General features: G+C 37.0%; 3 protein-coding genes across 4 annotated transcripts; all 3 read left to right on the top strand.

Moving 5' to 3' along the window:
* The first annotated feature begins 11 nt into the window (after window positions 1–11).
* On the top strand, window positions 12–2,255 carry LOC145224880 (hyaluronidase-1-like). Its single transcript, XM_080091486.1, has one exon. The coding sequence runs from the start codon at window positions 553–555 to the stop codon at window positions 1,915–1,917; it is 1,365 nt and encodes a 454-aa protein (XP_079947612.1). The 5' UTR covers window positions 12–552; the 3' UTR covers window positions 1,918–2,255.
* On the top strand, window positions 2,186–15,336 carry LOC145224878 (cell cycle checkpoint protein RAD17-like). 2 transcript variants are annotated; one of them, XM_080091484.1, is made up of 14 exons: window positions 2,186–2,344; window positions 2,435–2,476; window positions 2,580–2,693; window positions 3,510–3,584; window positions 3,774–3,915; window positions 9,982–10,168; window positions 10,243–10,368; window positions 11,801–11,961; window positions 12,615–12,737; window positions 12,849–12,922; window positions 13,326–13,527; window positions 14,012–14,124; window positions 14,428–14,621; window positions 15,109–15,336. In XM_080091484.1, the coding sequence occupies exons 1-14, from the start codon at window positions 2,186–2,188 to the stop codon at window positions 15,263–15,265; spliced, it is 1,869 nt and encodes a 622-aa protein (XP_079947610.1). In that variant the 3' UTR covers window positions 15,266–15,336. The 2 variants fall into 2 exon arrangements, with proteins under 2 accessions (XP_079947610.1, XP_079947609.1); XM_080091483.1 differs by having other exon boundaries at window positions 2,435–2,494.
* A 1,819-nt stretch (window positions 15,337–17,155) lies between these two features.
* On the top strand, window positions 17,156–21,945 carry LOC145224879 (tetratricopeptide repeat protein 22-like). The gene is made up of 11 exons (XM_080091485.1): window positions 17,156–17,505; window positions 17,747–17,867; window positions 18,119–18,274; window positions 18,800–18,990; window positions 19,336–19,532; window positions 19,702–19,850; window positions 20,215–20,352; window positions 20,632–20,760; window positions 20,924–21,085; window positions 21,273–21,386; window positions 21,535–21,945. The coding sequence occupies exons 1-11, from the start codon at window positions 17,369–17,371 to the stop codon at window positions 21,763–21,765; spliced, it is 1,725 nt and encodes a 574-aa protein (XP_079947611.1). The 5' UTR covers window positions 17,156–17,368; the 3' UTR covers window positions 21,766–21,945.
* Window positions 21,946–22,489: the final 544 nt, after the last annotated feature.

The following is a 22,489-nucleotide window of genomic DNA, read 5'->3' as shown; positions in this document are numbered from 1 at the left end:
CGTAAGATCTATAACAGTCGCATCGTTTTTTGCTGGTTTGCTAGCGAATCACTACTTGCGATGGCTACTAGAAGCGAAAAAACATACAATCGGACATTTTTTTGTTTGTTTTTTGTTAGAAAATCGGCTTAAATAAAAATTTCGAGACTCTCGAGATTCTCGAGAAATGGATTTTTAATTTCTCGTTTCTCGAGAAACGAAAAAGTCGAGAAATAGAGGAACCCTATTAGGTACTCATGTTAAAAAAGGCTGGAAATTACTGTTTTAATGTAACAATAAAGCATCATGGGAGCTCAATACTTGGACATTCTAAGATTACTTTTTCCAAAACGTAAACTCAGCCCAATATATTATAGCACAATTCAATTAACTGGACCCACCTTTTCTGCTAAGAGAACAAGGTTTTCCATCAATTCACACTCCACAGCTATTGTGTTGACTTTTTCAGTGCAAAACCCATCATTTCCACACAAATATACACCCCAATGTATTTTTAACAATAAAAAACTTGTTGTTTAAGAAGATTTTTATTTGTGCTAGTACAAAAACAGCATGCATACATGCAGTCAAGCAAACAGTACGACAACAAATTCAATTTTTGCAGAAAATAACAAATTACAAATAATGCAGATTGTATGTTTTGTTCTTCTGCTGGTGACTGGGCTGTCTCTTGGAAATTTACAAAAAATTACTTTGCAAAATACCAAACCATATATTGCTGAACCTGTCCTGCCACAAAGACCTTTTGTTGCTGTATGGAATATAGACACAGGACATTGCAAATCAAAATATGGGGTGAACATTGATTTGTCCTCATTTGATATTGTTAACAATCCTAATGAAACTCACAACGGAGATAATATGATGATATTTTACAACAAGATGATGGGTTTGTACCCATTTTATGAAAAGGATGGCACTCCAGTAAATGGTGGTATACCTCAGCTGGCGGACATTGGAGCTCATTATCATAAGTGCATTGAAGACATTGAAAAATACATTCCTGAAAAGGACTATAGTGGCCTTGCTGTAATTGATTGGGAAAGTTGGAGACCTGTTTGGCATCACAATGGATGGGGTAATGGTCTTATTTATCAAAATGCTTCAAAACTAAAAGTTAAAAAAGAGCATCCAACATGGGATGATACCCAGATAACTGCTCAGGCTAAAACTGAATTTGAAAAGGCTGCCAAGAATTATATGCTTGGTACTTTGGAAATTGCTGAGCTTTTAAGACCCAAAGCAAAATGGGGTTATTATTTGTACCCAGATTGTTGGAATTATGCGAAAAATGGAAGTGACTTTACTTGTTCTCAACAGACTATTGACTTTAACAATGAGATAGAATGGTTGTTTGAAAAAAGTACAGGTCTGTATCCATCCACATATGTCGGATTGTGGTTTAAAGATTCAAATAACACAGTGTTATATGCTGGAAACAGAATATTGGAAACCCTTCGTGTTGATAGAAATCGTGCATCAAATGTTGCTATTCCAGTATATGCCTATAACAATCTTGTGTATCGACAAACAAGGGAATTCTTGACCAAGAAAGATGTTATTCACAGTTCAGGAATTGCTGCAGCACTTGGCGCATCTGGAGTTGTTTTGTGGGGAGATGGTATGGAAGTCAGCAAATCACAATGCCAAAAACTTCAGGACTATGTACAAGGGACTCTTGGTCCATATCTTAAAATGGTCTCAGATGCTGCTGATGTTTGTAGCATTCAAATGTGCTATGGTCATGGAAGATGTGTACTGAGTGATTCTGCAAAAACAAATATAATTCAACCACCCAAAATGTTCACATCCCTTATTGAGACTGCATTACCAGGCCTTTACATATACACATACAAGTGTCAGTGCTATGAGGGATTTTATGGCAGTGATTGTAAGCACTTCCTTGAAATGGAGTAAACCTGCCATCAAATTACTTGTATTAGTCTCAATTAAATCTTTTTCATATATATACTGTGTCAACTTATCAATTTATGTTCATTCATTTCACTGTCATTTCTAAATGTCATCTATTGCATGCCATCTTTGTCTATTGTAGCATTTCCTGCATATACTGCAAGTATCACTTTGAATTGAGATTTATTTTTTAAATGAAGTTTTTGGCAAGTGTGCAATAGCATTATTGTATTTTATTTTGGCAATTCTTCTGTATCTATTTTCAGTCTAAATGCAAATGCATAGTATTCATTGGTTTAATATCATTTTCACAAACATTTATGCATTGATGTACTTTACAGCCCAAACAGTTAGATATTTGACGGATGTTATTCTATTGATAATGGAGGTCATAGACCTCACTTCAAAGCAGCCCAGTATACCAAAAAAGGTATTTTTGTTATTGCATGAATGTGCACTTAGAGTTGTATAGTTGTTAAATGTTTGTTTAGTTTGTCAAACATTTGTTTATTCTTAACAGAGAAAGAAAATTTCGGATTGGGTTTCATCTTCATTTATGGATGTGGGTTTAAATATAAAGGTTTAGTATATTTATATATTTTGGTTTTCTTTCACCATAAAAGTTATAAATGTCGCGAATGCCATGTGTGGTTTTGTTTTTATAGAATGAAACAAAAAGCAACAGACAAAAATTTCCCAGACACAAGTCTTGTGATATATCCAAGTATAATACAAACAAACAAGAAACATGGTTGGATAGATATGCTCCTATCAATGAAGTTAGTATTTTGATTGTCATACATTTTACTTGTATTTTTGTTGTAATTGGAACTGCAATTTGGCTAATTTCTGTGCCAAGAGCACATTTCTATATTTACCTTGGTTTTTGATAATCATACTAGCATTTTCACCAAAACTTGAACACAAAATAGTTTAATTTGATTAGAGGTAAAACATATTTAATTTGTGACCAAGAATGAGCCAGTTGCTTAGGTCTAATTGCACTATTCAATTTGAATGCACATGGGTTTGCTGCTGGAAGCCACAACAATGTTCAATCTGTTGTATAGTGGGAAGGCATGATTGCACAAAGCAATTATGTGAGCAATTTATGTCAAGCCATTGAGCAAATATACACAAGTTCTAGCAGAGTATATATAACATTTATAATCTTCAAAATCCCAATACAGTGCTCTTCAGCATTGGCAGTCCTTTTCATTATTGTGGGTACTAAAATCTAAAATGAAAGTATTTTAGTCAAGAATATACCAGGTAAGCACTTCCACAATACAAGAGTTTGGATTGAAATGTTCTATTTTACAAAATAATAGTAGTTGGGAAGGAAATAAAACTGGTCATCGCTGACAAAGTAATGTTTGGATTTTATCCATTAAGTTAATATATATGTATATAATATATGCATGTGAGTAGGGCTTGTGGAAAGTTGTGAGAGAAATTCTCAGATCTGAACCTGCATTGAAAATTGGTTAAATCTTGTCATTTGGAGAAACTACCGTTGACCTAGCTAGCCCATACAAGAAATGAACACTTCCAATGGTATATATACCTGCCAATTGGATCTTGTTTATTTTTAGGATGACCTAGCTGTGCACAAAAAGAAAATACAAGAAGTGGACACTTGGCTTACAACACACCAAACATATAAAAAGGTGCACAGGCCTATTAGAATATAATCTACAGGGTATTTTGTTGTAAATATTTTTGTTCGATTTTTTTTTCTAAATAATATAACATGAACAAAAGCCTCTATTTATATTTTTGCCCACAGACTTGACACACAGAGTATGTGCTATTCAGACTAATGATTTTTTTGTTTATGTGTAATTTTTTAAACACAGGGTGCTCCTATTCTCCTTTTAACTGGACCACCTGGTTGTGGCAAAACAACAACATTAATGGTTGTTGCCAAAAAGCATGGATTCCAAGTCGAGGAATGGCTTAACCCACTCACCACACCATTCACTGTCACCCAGCAGGCAGGTAAGCGAAAAACATTTTCATATTACAGAATACAAAACAAACAAACCATTTTTTTGTCGTTAACATTTAAGGTTTGGGTCATGGGACTTTTTTTATTTTCAATAATTAAAAAAAAAGTTTAATAATTATGGGTCCCCTTCAGAGAAGGATTTCACTCTGTTTTTTTCTTTTTTCCGCCGAAGCTTTTCCATGCACTTTTGGCATGAAATCCTTGGTGGATATGGATGAAACTTTCACAGATGGTAGATATAGTTATGTAGATGTGCCATCTGCTTCGTTTGAGTTACTAACCCCAGTATTTACCCCGCTAGCCCCCAAAATGTAAAATGTTTTTGTATGTTGCTGTGCACCACAAACAAAAGATTTCTTTGGTGCAACAGTATAGTAAAGGTAACAGAACATATGCTACTTGTGTTTGTGCATTACTTGGGGGGCGTTTTTGCACATGGCAGATAGAGTGTTAACAGCCTTATTTTTATTTTTTTGTTGGCAATAAAATATTGAAATGACAAAATAACAACATAGGAACACACAGTAGCGAACAAACACAAAGGGGTCATTCCATGTCAAACGGCCCAGCAAAAATGGCAAAAGTTAACCCACCCCCACAGATTTTTTTATCAAATTTCATATGTTTATGCAGCTAGTTACACTGATTTCAACAAAAAATTTTTTTTTGAAAACTATCAATGCTTGACGAAGTTATGACATTTTGAAAATATGTGAACTATGTGATCACTGCAGCGACACGCATCAGTGCTTTTTGATATTACTGTGTTTAAAATGTCATATTTCTTTATAATTATGGGTCCCCTTCTATGAAGGGGACACATATTGTTTTTGTCTGTATATTTTTTTTCTTTTTTTCTTTTTTCTGTCTAACGCTGGTTTGTTAAACGCGTTTGGTCAAGAAATGAGTGCTCCAAATTTATTTAAATTTGGACAGATGTTACATATTAATCCAAATTTGATCCTCCTGAAGTTTAACCCCGAATGACCCAGCGGTTCACCCACAGGCCCCCAAAACGTAATTTTTTAAAAACGGCTGTACTGACTAAAGTACATCATCTAGGAGTTATGTGCTCTGTTGGTTGGTGCAATGTCAGGTTTTCTAAAGAATTTTAACTTTTAACAGGATTTACCCATTTTTACCCCTTAAACCCTGAAATATTCGTTTCTGTCAAACGCTGGTTTGTCAAACGCGTTTGGTCAAGAAAGAATGCTTTGAATTTATTCAAATTTACACAGATGTTAGCTATCGTTTTAAACCTGATACTCTTAAAGTTTAACCCCGAATGACCCAGCGGTTCACCCACAAACCCCCAAAACGTAAATTTTTTAAAACGGCTGTACTGACTAAAGTACATGATCTAAGAGTTTCATGCTTTGTTGGTTGGTGCAATGTAAAGTATTCTAAATAATTTTCTAATTTTTTATTGGATTTACCCATTTTTACTCCTTTAACCCCGAAATAATCGTCACCCCTTAAATCCCGAAATAATCTTTTTTGGTTTTAGGCCAGAAATACAAGCCCTAATGTGCTGAAATTTGAAACATTTGTTTGCAGTGGTTTAGTATTCAAAAATTTGCCTTAATCGGCCAAATAATGACTTTCACAGCCCATAGTTCGTGTACACTTTCAGTCAGACAGAAGTCCCAAGGGAGTCATTCACTGGTTAACGATTAAAACGGTTTTGTGCAGAGCGGGAGGGATCAGCTTGACGTCCGGACAGACGTTTTAAGAGACAGTCTTTTCGGTGATTAGAAATCAGCTGTTGCTTTTTTCCTTAAGAATCTAAAAATCACCGCAACATTTGTTTGCTGTAAATCCGCACAGACATGCGTGTGGGGACCCATTAGTTTTTGTTTACAAAAACAATCATATGTGTAGATCAAATGATGTGTATAGTAAATTGGTAAATATCGTATAGAATATATAAAATGGAAGTACATCAAAAAGCCACCCTTCTAGTTTGTATATTGTGGTCATTTTAGTAGTTTAGGTGAACCTTTAGGACATTCTCAATCACCTCATTACAGTTTTTCATGTTTTTGAAATATGGGTCAGTAATTAAAGGGGGTTCAGTTTGGGAGTATGCGAATGTGCATTCATGCGTAACGACAACTTAAAAAGCTCATATCTTGAAGAGCACACTAGCTAGAAAGTTCAGTAATGGCTCAAATAAAAGCTCTTGTTGAGTATCTTACTTTGTTCTTAATTTTATGATGCTTCTTTGTAATTTGTTTGAAGCAGGGTCATAATAAAACACAGATTCATTTTTCAGATATTTTTGTGTTATTGCTTCTATTATCTATACTTTATGTGCCCTAATTTGTGATTAAAAGTTGTTAAGATGTAAAAATGTAGTGTAGGTGTCTCACTGGATACTGAATGCCACAAAAAGACATATCCAACACAAAAACAAGGTATTTTACCAATTGACTCTCTAACAGATAAAGAGCGAGTGCTTCTGAATATTTGAGTTGCTGCTGATAAGGATAATGAATGTTGTTTGGAGAACGTATGTATTTTACACAAATACAGTTACATTGGTCAGTACCCTTCCTTGCAGAAGAAGTTTTGTGATCCTTTTTTAAGTCCACAGTAAACCAGTTAAAAATTGTAATATACATCCTATCCCTTGGGAATGTTACCAAAAATATAAAAATTACAATTTAAACATTGTACTGGGAAAAAAGGTGTGTGTCAAATGCAGTACAAGACTTAAAGAAACTCTCCTTCAAAATGTATCATCAAATGAAGAAGCTTCGAGTTCGACTGACGGTAAAATATATAACATCTACTGTTAAAGCAAACGAATCTTGCAGCAAGCTTAAAGAAAGTTTTCAGAGCGTTGAGGAATCACCTGTGAAGTTGCATAGTGTGCCTTTAAACAGTAAAATTTTCTATGAGAAAAGAAAATTATGTCAAATTCATGATACCTTTCATGCAAAGATGTCCAATGTTCTTAATGTCAGTGATGTAGACCTACAGCAAAACCAACCTGACACTAAAGATGAAGACAAAATGAAAATAAAATCTTCTGACAACGTTGTCTCTGAAATGAAAAAAAAATTAACAACAGTTACAGTACGAGAGCAGAAAAGATGTCCTCACAATGGCACCAAGCAACTGGTCAAGAGAAAAGACTATGGATGAATTTTGTGTTACTGAAAGAATGGTCAGAGTAGCTCGAGCGCTTAAAATTTCAAGTGGCATATGTTCCTTGCCATTACATCGAAAGGGAAAATCACTTCCGAAAAATATAATCGATAAGGTTAAATGCTTTTACCATTGAAAAACAATGAAATTCTCAATAAGTTCTGCCTCTGGTTGTGGCGAGTGAAGGAACATAATACGTTCTCCAAACAACATTCATTATCCTTATCAGCAGCAACTCGAATATTCAGAAGCACTTGCTCTTCATCTGTTAGAGAGTCAATTGGTAAAATACCTTGTTTTTTGTGTTGGATATGTCTTTTTGTGGCATTCAGTATCTACACTTTTGCATCTTAACAACTTTTAATCACAAATTAGGGCACATGAAGTATAGATAATAGAAGCAGTATCACAAACAGCCTTATGACGTCAGAAGCGTTAACACATGTTGCTAAAAACACCTCTAGTGGTCAGAAATTTAAACAATGGCCGATTTGGATAGAAATTTGCACGACTGTTGATTGGGTCATTGTAATTTCATATTTGATACTTTTGGGTATAGAACCCTATTAGTTGCCCCACTAACCCCCTAAAATGGGTAAGTTTTGTAATTAGTGTCGGAATTGAATGAAATTTGGACAGCTTGTATAATTTGTCATTTTTTGGTGTCAATTGTTGTGTTTAACCCTGTAGCCCCAATATTTACCCCTCTAGCCCCCTAAAATGGGTGAATGTTTTAAATAATTTCCGAATTGGATAAAATTTCAACAGTTTATAGAGTGTGCTATTTATAGTTGTCGATTGTTTTGTTCAACCCTGTGGCCCCAACATTTACCCCACTAGCCCCCCCAAAATGGGTAAATTTTTTAAACAATGTCTGAATTGAATGAAATTTGGACAGTTTCTTAGAGCAGCGGTTCCCAACCTGTGGGTTGCGACCCCAACTGGGGTCGCCTGACAATTTGCCTGGGGTCGCCTAAGGGAATTGCTCCCAACTCATTTTAGGCCATAGACTAATTTAACAAATAAAAAAACAATAGAACTGGGCACCACATTCCTTCCCTTCATTGTTTGTTAAAGTATGTAAACTAGTAACTACATCTGGGGTGGATCTTTAATTTTCGAAGACTTAATTGTTTTCACAAAATGCTAATTATTGCCTTGTATTACGTAATAATACTGCATTCACATAACCATAATCATCAAGTCAGAACCTGCCAACTTGTTTTGTATTCTCGCAATAAAATCACTATCCTCCAATTATAACTTAATAGTCAACAGAACTAAAATTTAATTTGTAAAATTTCAGGCTGTTAATGATGCATTGAAAGACAAGTAGTAGGAAAAGAAAGTATAGTGAGAAATAAATTTTGCGGTATTTAGAACTCAATTTTAATGTATAGCCTACTAATTTTATCCCTGGGGTCATAGGCGCCGTATAGGCAGTGGCTGGGTGGTGGCGCCGGTGATGGCGGTGCGGTGGTGGCGAACACCGTGGATATTTGGGTTTGTTTGTATCGGTATCTTACGAAACACCGTAAAATCTGAACAAATTTGGGAACAGTTTTGCTTTTGAACAAGTGTGCTGACGAAAAAGCAACTAGTTTGGTTGGTGCCTTACTTGTATGAAGTCAAACACACAATTGTTGGCAGTAAATGATTGGCCACTATGGTGTACAATGCGATTGTTCTGTAATAAATGGTCACTTTGGGTGATACAAAAGCAACGACTTGACGAAACTGTTTCTAAACATTGCTAAACCAAAAAAACGTTAAAGCGAATTGTTCCAAATCAATATTATTTTAAAAACATTTTTTTGTTAAAATTGACGAACTTTGCTTTTTATTAAAAGTATATTGGGCTTTGAGTTGGAGCTTGTTTGGCTGCACGCATTAGTGACGTCATAAAATTGACGTCATAATTTAAATCCACCACCTTGCATTTTTGTAAAACTCTGCACCTATGCGTGCGGTCACCGCAACTTGGGAACTGTTTTAAGGGGTCACGGCACCAGAAAGATTGGGAACCGCTGTTCTAGAGTGTGCCACTTATAGGTGCCGATTGTTGTTTTAACCCTGTATCACTATCATTTACCCCACTACCCCCCTACAATCGTGTGCAATTCGCCATTAATAGGGGCTGATTATTGTGTTTAGCTGTTTTTCTCAGATAGAGAAAAACCTTGTGTGAATGGAATGAATATACCAGGGTGGCCAGACCTGCTTCATGCTCGAGCCGCATATCACAAAACTAAGTTTCAGAAGAGCCACAAGACAAAAAATCAAAAACGAATTTATTCACTTACAATGACGCTATCAAATAATGATTGATGTGTGGAGATACTGTGCGTTTCCACCTGGGTTGCATGATGTTTGAAATTAAGCTGATATGATGGGAAAGTTTTTGTGTTTAGTTTCGTAATGACGCTTCAAGTTACTAGTTTTCTAGTGATTGAGCGAAGCTGGACAAATAAGACAAACAGGTTTACCTCCATTATCAATGAATGGAAACTCCTCCCATTTTGTTTCAAAAGTTATATTTTCCTGTTTACCTTTCTTTTTTCTGCAGTTATTTCTCAACAGTGTTTTTTTGGCTAAACTTTGCAGTTATTCATGTGCAACATTAAAGAGCCGCAATCAAAGGCTCAAAGAGCCACATGCGAAAAAAACTTTCTCATAGTTATCTCTTGAAATGCATTATTTACAACTTTGCATGTGTGGGGGGCCCATGAGCTTCTGCTTGCAGAAACAACCAAGATTATAAAAGACAGTCAATGATATGGGACCCATTATAAAATAAGTGTAGGAAATATATTAATGTTTTAAAATAGTTTATAATGTATATGCAAGGGCAATATGTGCTAAGCCACCCTTCTAGTTTTTTAAAGTTTATTTTTATTTTTTAGGCCTAAAATATCAGTCACAAAATGTGCAGTTTGATGAGTTTTTATTTCGCTGTGGAAAATATCCCTCACTGATGGTAAATGCTGGCAATAATCAAATTGAAACCGGTGGTGCTCAAAAATTGGTGCTTCTCGAGGAACTTCCCAATCACATTTACCAGGAGCCAACCTGTTTGAAGGATATTTTAAGGTGGTGATTCTCAGAATTTTATTTGTTTTCTGATAATGCGCTGTTAGTTGTACTGCAACAAATTTATCTTACAGAAAGTACAGAATGACACAGAGACGGCCATTGGTTATAATACTAAGTGATGGCAGTTCGTCGGATTCTGTTAAACGGCAGCTCATCACTCGTGAATTTCAGCAAAGTGCCGGCATCACTCAAATCAGGTTTAGCATTTAGATCATTTGCAACGAACAAAATTTATTTTGAGGTTAATACCAGTGGAAATTGGTTAAAAGATTGTGTCCCCCCGAATTAATAAACCACTGTCATCTCTGGATAGTTGTAGTATGATGGTCATTATGGGTCCCCTTCTATGAAGGGGACACATATTGTTTTTGTCTGTATTCTTTTTTCTGTCTAACGCTGGTTTGTTAAACACGTTTGGTCAAGAAAGAGTGCTCCAAATTTAATAAAATTTACACAAATGTTAGTTATTAATCCAAATTTGATCCTCCTGAAGTTTGACCCCAAATGACCCAGCGGTTCACCCGCAGCCCCCCCCCCCCCCAAAAAAAATAAAAAAATAAAAACGGCTGTACTGACTGAAGTACATAATCTAAAAGTTTCATGGTTTGTTGGTTGGTGCAATGTAAGGTATTCTAAAAAAATTTGTAACTTTTTATTGGATTCACCCATTTTGCCCCTTAAACCCTCAAATAATAAGTTTTAGGCCAAAAATACAAGCCCTAATGTGCTGAAATGTTAAACAATTGTTTGCAGTAGGTTATTCGTTCAGTACTTAAAATTTTGCCTTAATCGGCCAAATAGTTACTTTTACAGCCCATAATATGTGTACACTGTCGGTCAGATAGAAGTCTCAACTCTCAAGGGAGTAATTCACTTGTTTACGATTAAGGCGGGTGAATACAGCGGGATTGCTCAGCTTGACGTCCGGACAGACGTTTTACGAGACAGTCGTTTCGGTGATTAGAAATCAGCTGTTTTTGCGCAGCTATGCTATGTCGTTTTATTAAGTATCAAGCACATTTTCAGTTGTGGAAAATTGTGTTAAAAACTGACCTTGAACGACAATATCAAGGTCAAAGCATGAGATTAAATTAAAAGTATTTTTCCCGTTCTTATGTACTGTTTTTTTGTAATTATATGACAATAATGATGCAAAAAGAATACGGACAAAACTTTTAAAGCTGGGTTATTGCTAAAGTTGGTTAAGTCTTTTCTTAAGAATCTAAAAATAACCAGGACGTTAAATCCGCACAAACGCGCGTGCGGGGACCCATCTGTTTTTGCTTGCAGAAACACTCATACATGTAGATCAAATGATGTGTATAGTAAATTGGTAAATATCGTATAGAATATATAAAATGGAAGTATATCAGAAAGCCACCTTTCTAGTTTTCTTGTACAATTGCAAGTAGATAGGAGTAAGGTCCAATTATTGCGCCAATCAATGAACTAAAAGTAACGAATAATAATATTTGTTACTTTATTAAATTACTCACACTGATATTACGTTACAAAAACGAACCTAAAAAGTGTCACATTTCTTGTTTTATTTTTGTCTACTATATTTAGATCTGTTTAAAAACTGCAAACCTAGTATTTATACTGTTTAATACACGAATTTTTGTCTAGTTTTAATCCAATTTCAAACACACTTATGTCGAAAACTCTTACCCGCATTGCTCAACTTGAACGACGCTCTATCAACAAAGAGGAACTCACCATGCTCTCTACCGCTTGTGGTGGTGATATCAGAGCGGCCATCAACGCTCTCCAATTTTCCTCCCAATCTGGTAACTGTTATCTGTTTTTGGTTTTGTAACTGCGAAACTAAAGGTTACGTGATAAAAATCGTTTGCCACTGTGCAGAAGTCACTGGTTGGTTCCATACAAATAAAGCTAAATATTTGTATGTGTTATGGGAAACCGTAATAATCTCCTGAACAAAATTTTTTTTAACTCATTGTACGTTTTTTTTTAATTTTAACTCATTGTAAAACTTTATTTTTTGGCACTCATAGCAATTTTTATTGACATGTTGTTTATGATACCCGCGCTTGTTTTGGAACTTTACCTGCGACAATGCGTTTTTCGGTTAAAATGTGTTGAGTACATATGACTACATCACCTTATGCAGAATCATATAAAGACCACAGTAAAGCCTGTCCATCTGCATTTGTCGTTGAATCACCTCAACCATATTTAGGCGCATGTGGTTTGAAACATCAGTTTTAAAGCTGTAGGAAAAATTGAAACAGCATAAATTTGAAAATACCGTCACAAAGTAGATGTGTTGACGTTTTTGTTTGGTACCCAGCATTCGAAGTGCGTTTCTGACGATTGAACGTATTTTAACGCAAAACGACTGTGTAGCATGCTTAGATTACTTTGCATTTTCAACGACCGAGTGTGAAAGTACGCGCATTAGTGAAGTGTTTATTTTTAGAGGCACTTTCAGTGAAACCGTCCAAACTCGCACAGACGAAAAAAGGCAAACCTTTACCGCTGGGTGGAAAGGACACAACGCTCATCCTGTTTCGGGCTCTTGGAAAAATCCTCTACTGTAAAAGTGGGTCGGAAAAAAGTGTTAAGATCTTTAAGTTTACTGAATTTGATTTTTAGTTGCAACAGAAATGTTTAGTTTTCGTTGACATAACTTTTCATATTTACAAATTTACAGGGGAAGCCGCAACAAAAGAAGAAACAGCCCCTGTTTCCTCACACCACAGAGACCCAATGCTTATTCAACCTGAGGTAGTCTACAAATCGCATCTTATATAGGCCCAGACATATACCAGAATAAAACTAAAATGGGACCTATATATATTTTTTGACAAGTTAAAAGTTTGTGTTAACCAGTTTATTTTTCATGGTGTCCTTTCTTATTATGCCACACAATAATAGACAGACAATGTTTCTATCGAGAAAATAGTATTCTATAACTTGGCCGCTTAATAACGGCCATGTTTTTTTAACTTAAAAAGTATGCTCACTATGATGCCCGCATGTGACTAGACGTCATGTGTTATTTGTCAAAACATACAATGAACATACCGAGTAGCCTTCAAGGTGGTAAATTTACTTTGCTTTCCTGAGTGAAAAATTAAAAGACAATATTTTGAAACATATGTTATTTTATAAACCGATGTTTAAACAGGATGTAATCGAGCATTGCTGCCTCTCTGGAAAAGCTTTCAGTCTTTTTCTGCATCAAAACTATCTTCCCTTTTTCGAGAACAACACGGTGGCAGACCTCTCGACCGCATCAGATTTTTTCAGTTTGTCTGACCTAATGAACTCTCCGTTGACCTCTAGTGACCCGTCATCGGGAGCGGGTGCTATGTTGGATCGTTACGAAGGTACAACAAAAGAAGCCTTCAAAGCAGCGTTATTTATGTTTTGAACAATAAACGTAAAATATTATGCAGTGTGATATTAGATAGATGTTTAAGTTCAAGCTTTCTGTATTTATCATCATGGAATGTTATTTCACTTTTTGTTTGTTTAAACCATGTGTAATTCGTTTGTACAAATGACATGTAAAAAATAATTGATAAAATAACGTAAAAACATTAATACGTGGCCATAGGCGTAGAGTTTTAAAAAGTACCGGGGTGCGACTTTTGATCACTGCTGGCGTCGACACCTATGTGCAGTATCTGTACCCGTATGGCACCAAACACCGATACGTTATTTGGCACCAAACACCGATGTAGTCCTATCACATTATTTTGCAAATAGCACCCCCGTACTCTACGCCAGTTTACGTGGCCTTGAAGTTGTCTTACTAGAAACTGTCAATTTGAACTCGCCGTTCAACTAACATTTTGTTTTACATTTCAGGCACTCTAGCAGCTCGCGGTTTAATATTCGCAAATTCCCTCCGAGCCACAGCTGCACTGTGCGCAAAATCTTCTGGTGCCTGGAGACCTTTACACAAACCAAACTGGTATCAGGTATACAAGAAGCTCACCAAATTTCAACAGTACTTAATCCAGGGAAATGGAGCTTAGAATTGCAGCTTTTGTCATGCCACATCATATCAAAGTGGGACCCATGTAATTAATTGCTAACTTGAAACTTCATTAAAAAATAAGCCAAGTATTGATCAGCCATGGAGAAAATTTGTTTTAGAACCAAAATAATCTGCTTGTTTACGTTCTAATAAACGCTGTTTAAAAAATAAAAAAATGAGTTTTGCCTTTCTATGGTTTCACCAGTTTAACTAGCAAATTGGAGCTAAAATGCTTTGCACGTAGGTTTCGAAAAGCAAACAAGAAAACATGGTGAACGTCTCATGTAGCTTCTGGAAACTTCGCCAACCTCCTCAAGAGCTTCTTTGCACCACACTACCTTACCTAATGAATTTGCGATCACGTTACAAATGCGATCCCGCTCAACGCATGCTGCTCAATGATGTGGTCGCTTTACCAAAGTGGAAACTATTTAAAAGGTAAAGACAAACGTGCTATTTGACATGCGTGGTTTTTTTGTTTGGTTTAAAACGAACATCAATATGGTTGATCAATTTTGCTGTTGTTGTATGCTATAACAAGGTTGCAATGACCTGTTTCAATTAAATTTTTGGTTACAAGTAACTTGAATCACAGCAAGAATATTGTTTTTGTTGATAAAATTATGATATCAACTACCGTGACTCGACTTGAAATCAAAACTGAGTCGTAATCACTTTTGAAGCTCTGGTTCTCTCGATAAAAAATGTGGATTTTTTTTAAAGATAGACTGGGGCTTTAATGGAAGGTCTGAGGACTTAAAGCAGGGTTAGATTAGGCTGCCTTGCGAGGGAAAAAGGATATTATGCCCGAACTTCGTGAAATTAATTCCTCAAATCAACATCGATTTCTTTGTTTGTGTTATATCGTAAATAGCTTGAACCTTGGTCCACAAATATTTTATGTGGAAATTGAAATTCGTTTTAGTGCCGGGGACAACCGGTTGGGTGAACAACTTGCTGGTGATGAGTCTAGTGAAGTTCCAGACGCCATCGAAACGGCAGTCGTTAAAGCTGCGGACGACGACGAAGCGGGGACAGAAATATTGGACGAGCCTGTTGAGATTGAAGAATTTAGCGAATGATCGAAACCTTGTTCTATTTCTTCCATTCTTATTTCTACGTGGACTTTCTAATAAACCACACTTTTCTGTGATTGTTGTGGGTGGTAATGGGGACTAATTTGCCAAAATCCCGAAATTCGGACGAAGTTTACAGCCCTAAACCAGTAAATCTTTGGGTTGGCCGAATATGGCCCATCTTGTTTTTTGTGCGAGCTTTACAGTGCAAACGACACCTACAGGACGCGGCGCCTTTTGGATCGGGGTTGTTTTGTTCCTGTCGAGAATTACTAATTCTCAATAATTTAATAATTCTGAATTAGATCAGCACATGATGCCCAGCCTGCAAAGGGAAATTTTTAAGACGATATTTGACGGAACTTTGCCAAATGGCCTGGCGTGCCTGACCCATATACAGGCATAAAAAACCTGATCGGGATTCGTCCCCGGGAGTGTCCTGGGTACGAACCCCGTGAAAAAAATGTCTACAAAGAGGTTAGCTGAAGAAATTACATGAATTGGGCAGATAAATAAGTTGTTGCCTAATAAATTCCACGCGATACAGTATGTTTTTGTACTGGAATCTTGAAGTAAAATTATGGACGAAATATTTGTTTATTTCGTTTGGGGTTACTTAGCCTACACCTTGGATTGCATATCAAATAGAATGTAATTGTTCAGTGCGTTTTTTTTCTCAAAATTATGATCACACTAGTTGCTCGTCACACTCAGTCACAGCAAAAGGCAATCCATCTGGTTCGCTGCAGTGCAGGTGGGAACAAAAAAAAAATTTGTGCTCCATCCCATTTATGTACCTACTTCCTAACATCTTGTGTGCAGACTAATAAGTAGCATTTCTAAAGTTATACCGCAAGTTTTGACAATTTTTGGAAATGTAGTTGGGCGGCAACGTTACAAATTGAAGTCGCCTTTGACAGTCGGTTCTGCCTAAATGCGGCTGCTGTTTTGTACACAGACCAGGTTTCTTAAAATCAAACCTTTTCCAAACTATGTTGGATTGAGTAGCTGGACATGCTCAACGAAGCGTGAAACACAATGGTTTGTCCAACATGGCATACGCTTTTAGCAGGGCAGGTCTTCATACCTGTGGCCCTATTTGGCAACAGCTCAAGGGTTCTTTCGATGATTTTAGGCAGTAAAGCTTAATAATGCCTCTCCCCTCTCAACAATCTAAATAGCAATCGCGTTTTATTACGTTTTGTGCCTGGGGCGCCTTGAGCTGCAGCATTCGCGCTTTGTCACCAGTTTGGCACGAGAACTATTCAGCTGAATTTAGTGAAGCGTTCAGGCGAGTCGAGGGGACGATTGTGCTGTTATAACAGTTTTTTGGAGGTTCCGTAATTGTGAGTGAAGTTTTGGGCATAAATCAGTATTACAGCTGAAAGTATTTGTAAGGTTTTTATGGCTTTTCAGCTGCTTAGAAGGTATGAAAGGAACGGTTAACGTTTTAACTAATAACGTTTTGGAGCTGTCACAGCAAGATAATAGACAGTTTGTTTTTTGTCACTTGATTCCTGTGACACCGCGCGTTAATCGCCGCTAACTGTTAATAAACGCTCGCCGACTAAAATCCTGCGCTCAACAAATGCAAACATTCCTTCCTGTAAAATACTGATAACCAGCGCTTTGATAAACACGTCTGGGCGGTATGTGATTTGTGGCGTACAACGGTACTGGAAATCAGCACAATTATGTTTTACTGTACTATAGGCATGAACGGTGGTACCTCGTACTGTACATTGGACTTAGTGTGTTTACAAAGCAACATAAAAACAATTTGCATGAACGTTGAAGTAGCTAGCAAACATATGCTAATACGGTAATTTTTAACGCCAGTGGTTTATTATAGAAGAAATAAAGTTTAAAAAGAATTGAGCTGCACATATGTAAGTTATTAAAAATAAAACAAGCTCTAGTTTCACCTGAGACAGCAAAGAGGCATATATGTATTACGTAAGCCTTGTTTTAAGATTGTCCACTGTGTAGCATTCACTGTTTTGTTTTGTTTTTACCATTGCGATTATGATGTAGAAATTGTAGACATTGGGTGTCACGTGTCACCATGTTAACAAGTAAGTGACGAAACCTTTGACGTCAAAGTTAAAAATGGATGACGTCATTGAATACGACGACTATCGGCCAGGACACTTTCACTTAAGGTTGAACGTGAACGACTGTGAAGCAAAGGATATATTCGACAACTCGAGTGATTCTGTGGCACCGGATTCACAAGATGCAATCCGGTTTGTCATTCGAGTTTGTTCTAAATTTAATCGGCTTCGGCTGCAAAGCTATGTCTTGTATAAGAGATTATCCCAAGACTGGTTTAACTGCATTTCCATGGTTGTCGGTATTATTGCAAACCGTGCAGTTTTTGTGTGTAGTATTTAATTTATGCATAGCCAACTGGATGATATTTTTCGTTAAGGCTTACTATTTATTTGGCACATCGCTTAATGATTAACAAATGGTGTGCGCTTGTAGACGGGAGAAATGCCTCCAGAATGCCCGACTGCGCGACCTCACGTTTCGATATCAATCCCTCGCGAGCGACTTGCAAGAGGAAGATGTCCCAGATCAAACTGCAGCAAGAAACTTGATGGGGGTAAAAATTTGAAGTTTGTCTGACTTTGTTTGACGTGACATTGTATTTTGGACAAATCACCTAGGATAAGACTATGTCGAGAGCCCTTGAGCTGTTGCCAAATAGAGCCACAGGTATGAAGACCTGCCCTGCTAAAAGCGTATGCCATGTTGGACAAACCACTGTGTATTGCTTGTAAAATTAAATTTTAAATAACCTACAGAGCAGTAGTGCTGGATTTGGATCGTAGGCTAACGCTGATAATATTTCAGTTGCTTGCTTTTCGTTTGGACAAGCTGCCTTTGGCTGTCGAGCACTTTCGTTCAGTAATTGATGAAGATGATGAAAACGTTAACGCATTGCAGAATCTGGCTCAATCCTACTCCAAAATGAACAATCCAGAACAAGCAGAGTCGTTGAGTCAAAAAGTGAGTAATTTTAACAACGCCCAAACTGTTTGTGGTGATCTTGATCTTAATGCAATCACATGCTAGACATAAACTCAAGACTCATATTATGTGCTATCTTATAAATACTGTTTTGTGATGCAAAAGGCCAAGGCAACTGGGAATAATTTTTGTTCACCTTTAGTCATAAACTGTTTAAAAAACTTTCCCGGTGTCTAAAATATTGTAAAGTTTCCACTTGACATACTTTTTTGACATACTTAAAAATAATTTCGAGAATCTATGCAGTGTAGTGCCCATGCCCAAGCATAATAGTAATAACCAAAATAATGCCGCCTTGTCAACAAGAAATTGTAAATTACCTGTGAGGTGTACGTGCATCATTTTTTTCATCTAGGACCATCTAAGACCGTTTTTCGCATCTAGGACCGTTTTGATTTTTGAAGTTGTAGAGGCCCTACCTACCTCAGCAAGATTAAGCCTAAAATATTGAAGTTGGTATGTAAATAACCAAATATATACAGCATCACTGAAATATTTTTTCAGGTGCGTCATCTGCTAGGACGTGGGGAAATACCCGTAAAAGAGAACAGCGTGAACCACGTGATGGCACGAAGCCTTGCTGGACATGCTTATACATACGCTTACGACGTTGGCTTAAATGACTTGGAAGAACAAAAAGAACGTTTATTTGCGTCCATAAGAACATATGACCGAGCCATGAACATTGGAGCAAGGTGCAGAAACTGTGTGGAAGTTGTTTGTCACGCTTTGATTGGACGCATTATAGTAAATAAAAGTATTTGCTTTGATAAAAAGTGCCTATAATAAAATTAAAACAAAAAGGTTTGTTACATTACTTTTTACTTTAACGTACAGGAGCTGGTGACGATAACAAATACAACAAAATATAATTGTCACTCTCATGCCTGTGCCGACTATTTCTGTCGACAATAAAGTATTTTTCTAAATTTTACCTCCTTAAAGTTTTATACGATGGTCGTTAAAACTTCGCAGTTCAAGGCATTTTTAACATTTGGTTTACCACTTTTGACCTAACGCGTTTATTTTTTGCGGTATAGCTCTATTTTACTGGAGGAACGACGTAGATGGTACTTCGTCATGGCAACCATATTCATTCGCCTTGATACGCTCATGACGTGGTCACGTGACTCCGAAAAGGCGAGATTACCCGGGTTTAACCGAGCAGTTAACTTGCTCAAAGAAGTCTCCAAGTCCGACCGACTTTACCACAGGGTATTGTCGTGGGCTTATCTGGGTCAGTTTATTTTGAAGGGTCAAAGAAAATATCTTTTGTTAAATTTCACGGGTTACAATATCTGATGTTTGTACTATTAAGCGAATGTATTAATCTAGGGTAATTCAACTTAATCGACATAACAGTCAGTTGAAATCAACCTGAAAAATCAATACTTTGAATTTTAAAGGTGTTTTGATGGAACGCCAATCGACTTTCGACACAACACCGATGGCAATACACGATTGTGGCTACACAGGAACTGATCCACTTGATTGTTATAGCAAGGCTATTCAGTTAGCTGAAGGACAAACCAACGTTCTTAATAGACTGGCAAAGGTATGCATCTTTTAGGAAACCAACTATTTACAGTTGCATGTTCCTAAAAAAATTCACTTGTTAGGCAATGTGGTTTCTATAATGAACTTTCGAGTGTGATTTTGTCTCATTTACTAGAAAAATTAAGTAGTCATGTTTCTCTCTCCCGACATATGCTGATTTTGCTACCATGCAACCTTCTGACACAGTCATATTCAGCACAAAAGTCAATACGTAATGTTTGTTGACTTTCTGTGTATTTTTGCACTCAATGGGTAAAGTAATGAAGAAAATGAAACCTACCATCAAAAATCTGTTTCCCAGTCATAGCTTGCAGGTCACGTGTCGTAGTAGCTAAAAAATATCTTAATTAAAATTATTTAAGGTTTTCCAAGTGATGGGCAAACATGAATTGGCTGTCGGCACGTCAAGCATGTCTATAGAAACTACCAACTGCAATCCACTTTCAAACGTGTCCCCTCTTCACTGCCGAGCAAGAGTTTACACCGCAATGTATATGAGGGTAAGTTTATTGCTATCTACAAACCCGCAAAAGGTAACACGTCCCCAACAAACCTAAAAAAACTTTAATTTAACTTGTATTTTTTAACGTTGGGACAATAGTAATTTTCTTTGAGGAATGGTTATGTTATTTCAGAGTCAATATAGGCTATGTCATTTGGATTGTGCATTGGCAGAATGTTTTCGGAAGCCTGGGGTGTTTTATTTTAGCATACTGTGCCTACGCTGCTCTTTATTTCAGTTTGTAAAAAGTAATTGTTATGTTTTTCGTTAAATCTAGGATCTAAAAAGAAGTAAAATGGGATCGAGTACAATGCCGGAACGAACTCTACTTGAAAAGGCGAAGCTTGACCTTGACCAAGTGATTTCTGCAAGACCTTTACTGCGAGCTTACATGGATATCGGACAAGTATTTCAAACACACCTTTGCGTTTTTTTATGCATAAAAACGTTTATTTTGAAATCAGAAACGTGGCCGTAAAAAAACATCCAAAACAGAAAACCTGAAACATAGAACACAAGTAAATTGGTTCGTGTGTGCGGGTAAAAAAGGATTTTGTTTTTGGTTTCAGGTATGTTACTACATGGGTGTTGACGCTATCAAGGAGTCGTTTGTTGTCAACGAGGATAATCTTAACAAGGCGCTTATATATTTCGCAAAGGCACTTGATTGCGAGTTGGGGGCGCTGATACCTGAACTGCAACTGTTGCGCGGAAAATGCCTTCGAATCAAAGTAAGTCTAACTATATCTCTAACAAATTCCTTTACATAAATTAACAAGGAAACTGTGAGTTATCCGCATTTGAAACCAGGTTTTGCGTCTAAATTGATTTTTATCGCGTATATACAAGATTTGTTTTAGCGTACACCGGCAGTGCACCTTTCCCTCAACATCAAATTTGTCGTTTTTTTCGCGATAGGGCGAGGAAAGAAATGCTCTCGAGTGCTTCAAGCGGGCGATTGAGCTGGACCGGGAAGGTTCAAAAAGTACGCAGGCATTTCGATGTCTGATGGAAACTCTTGTGCAATGGTACCTTCATTTCTTGATTTGATTTTCGACGATTTTGTTTTTGTGATTCCTGCCAAAACTACATTTAGTAATGTGAAAATGCGTATATATAGTGACAGTGAGGTGCGATTTAACAAAACAGCGAAATAATTCCAGCGGTTTAACCCAGGTACTGTCAAGGTGGACCCTCTAAGCGTGACGTAATAATTGCCGACGCCGACCAGTGGATCCAGTTAGCCCTGAACAAATTCGACAATGACGTAATAGTTTCCGAACTTCGTTCTCTTTCGCACGTTTACACGCACGAGACGTTGGAACTCTGCAAGGGAATGATAAAAAGTGGCAAGATGGCACTGGCGAGACTCTGTTTTTCCATGTTTCCTGCACCAACTGCTACAGATTAACAAAACGTGGATTGTTGGTTTAATTTTTGTTCTCTCGTTATTTACTGAATGCGTGGCGTATTTTTTGACCAACGATGTTCCATAGAAGATGTAAGACCACCTAGGGTAAACTCTTATTTTTTATATTGTGCCTCTCGTTTGACGTCGTTTTCATAGCACAATAAACGGAAGAACAGTTTTTAGGGGACATATATCATTGTTCCTAAATTGTGGATCAAGAACTAGCTCCATACTCTTTTATATAAAATGTACAAACTAGAACTAGATAAACGGTTGCCACCTATTAAATGACGTCATTTGGGGCAATGGTATTGCACCGACGACTTTCATTATATGGCTACAATACTCTAATCGTAAAGTAAAACCCGAAACAAACAATAAGACATTGGCGATAAAAAGGCGAACAGTGACATTATAAATGTCCGTTTTGATGTTCACGGTTGGTGTTGCACCGTTGGTGAATGTGACAGGACTACCACGGACGCTGGCGTCAAAATATATTGTGTGACCTTGTGATGTTGCGTGATGGGCAAGTGCAGACTAATTTGCATCGCTGTTGGTAACATGCCGCTCGTGATTCTTTCTACGGGACTGTATTAACTTTTCAGTTTCTCCGATGAGTGTGTGCAGGTTGGACGTCCATGTACCACTATGCCAAACCACACAGTATACGGCGCATTACGTCTGCCAGCTTAGGCACGTAAAAGGGAAGGTTTACAAAACA

Source organism: Phallusia mammillata, chromosome 4, assembly GCF_965637545.1.
Source record: "Phallusia mammillata chromosome 4, kaPhaMamm4.hap1.1, whole genome shotgun sequence".
In the NCBI taxonomy this organism is placed as follows: Eukaryota; Metazoa; Chordata; class Ascidiacea; order Phlebobranchia; family Ascidiidae; genus Phallusia; species Phallusia mammillata.
Note: the sequence above shows the minus strand (reverse complement) of the source record. Positions and strands in the feature narration are given on the sequence as shown.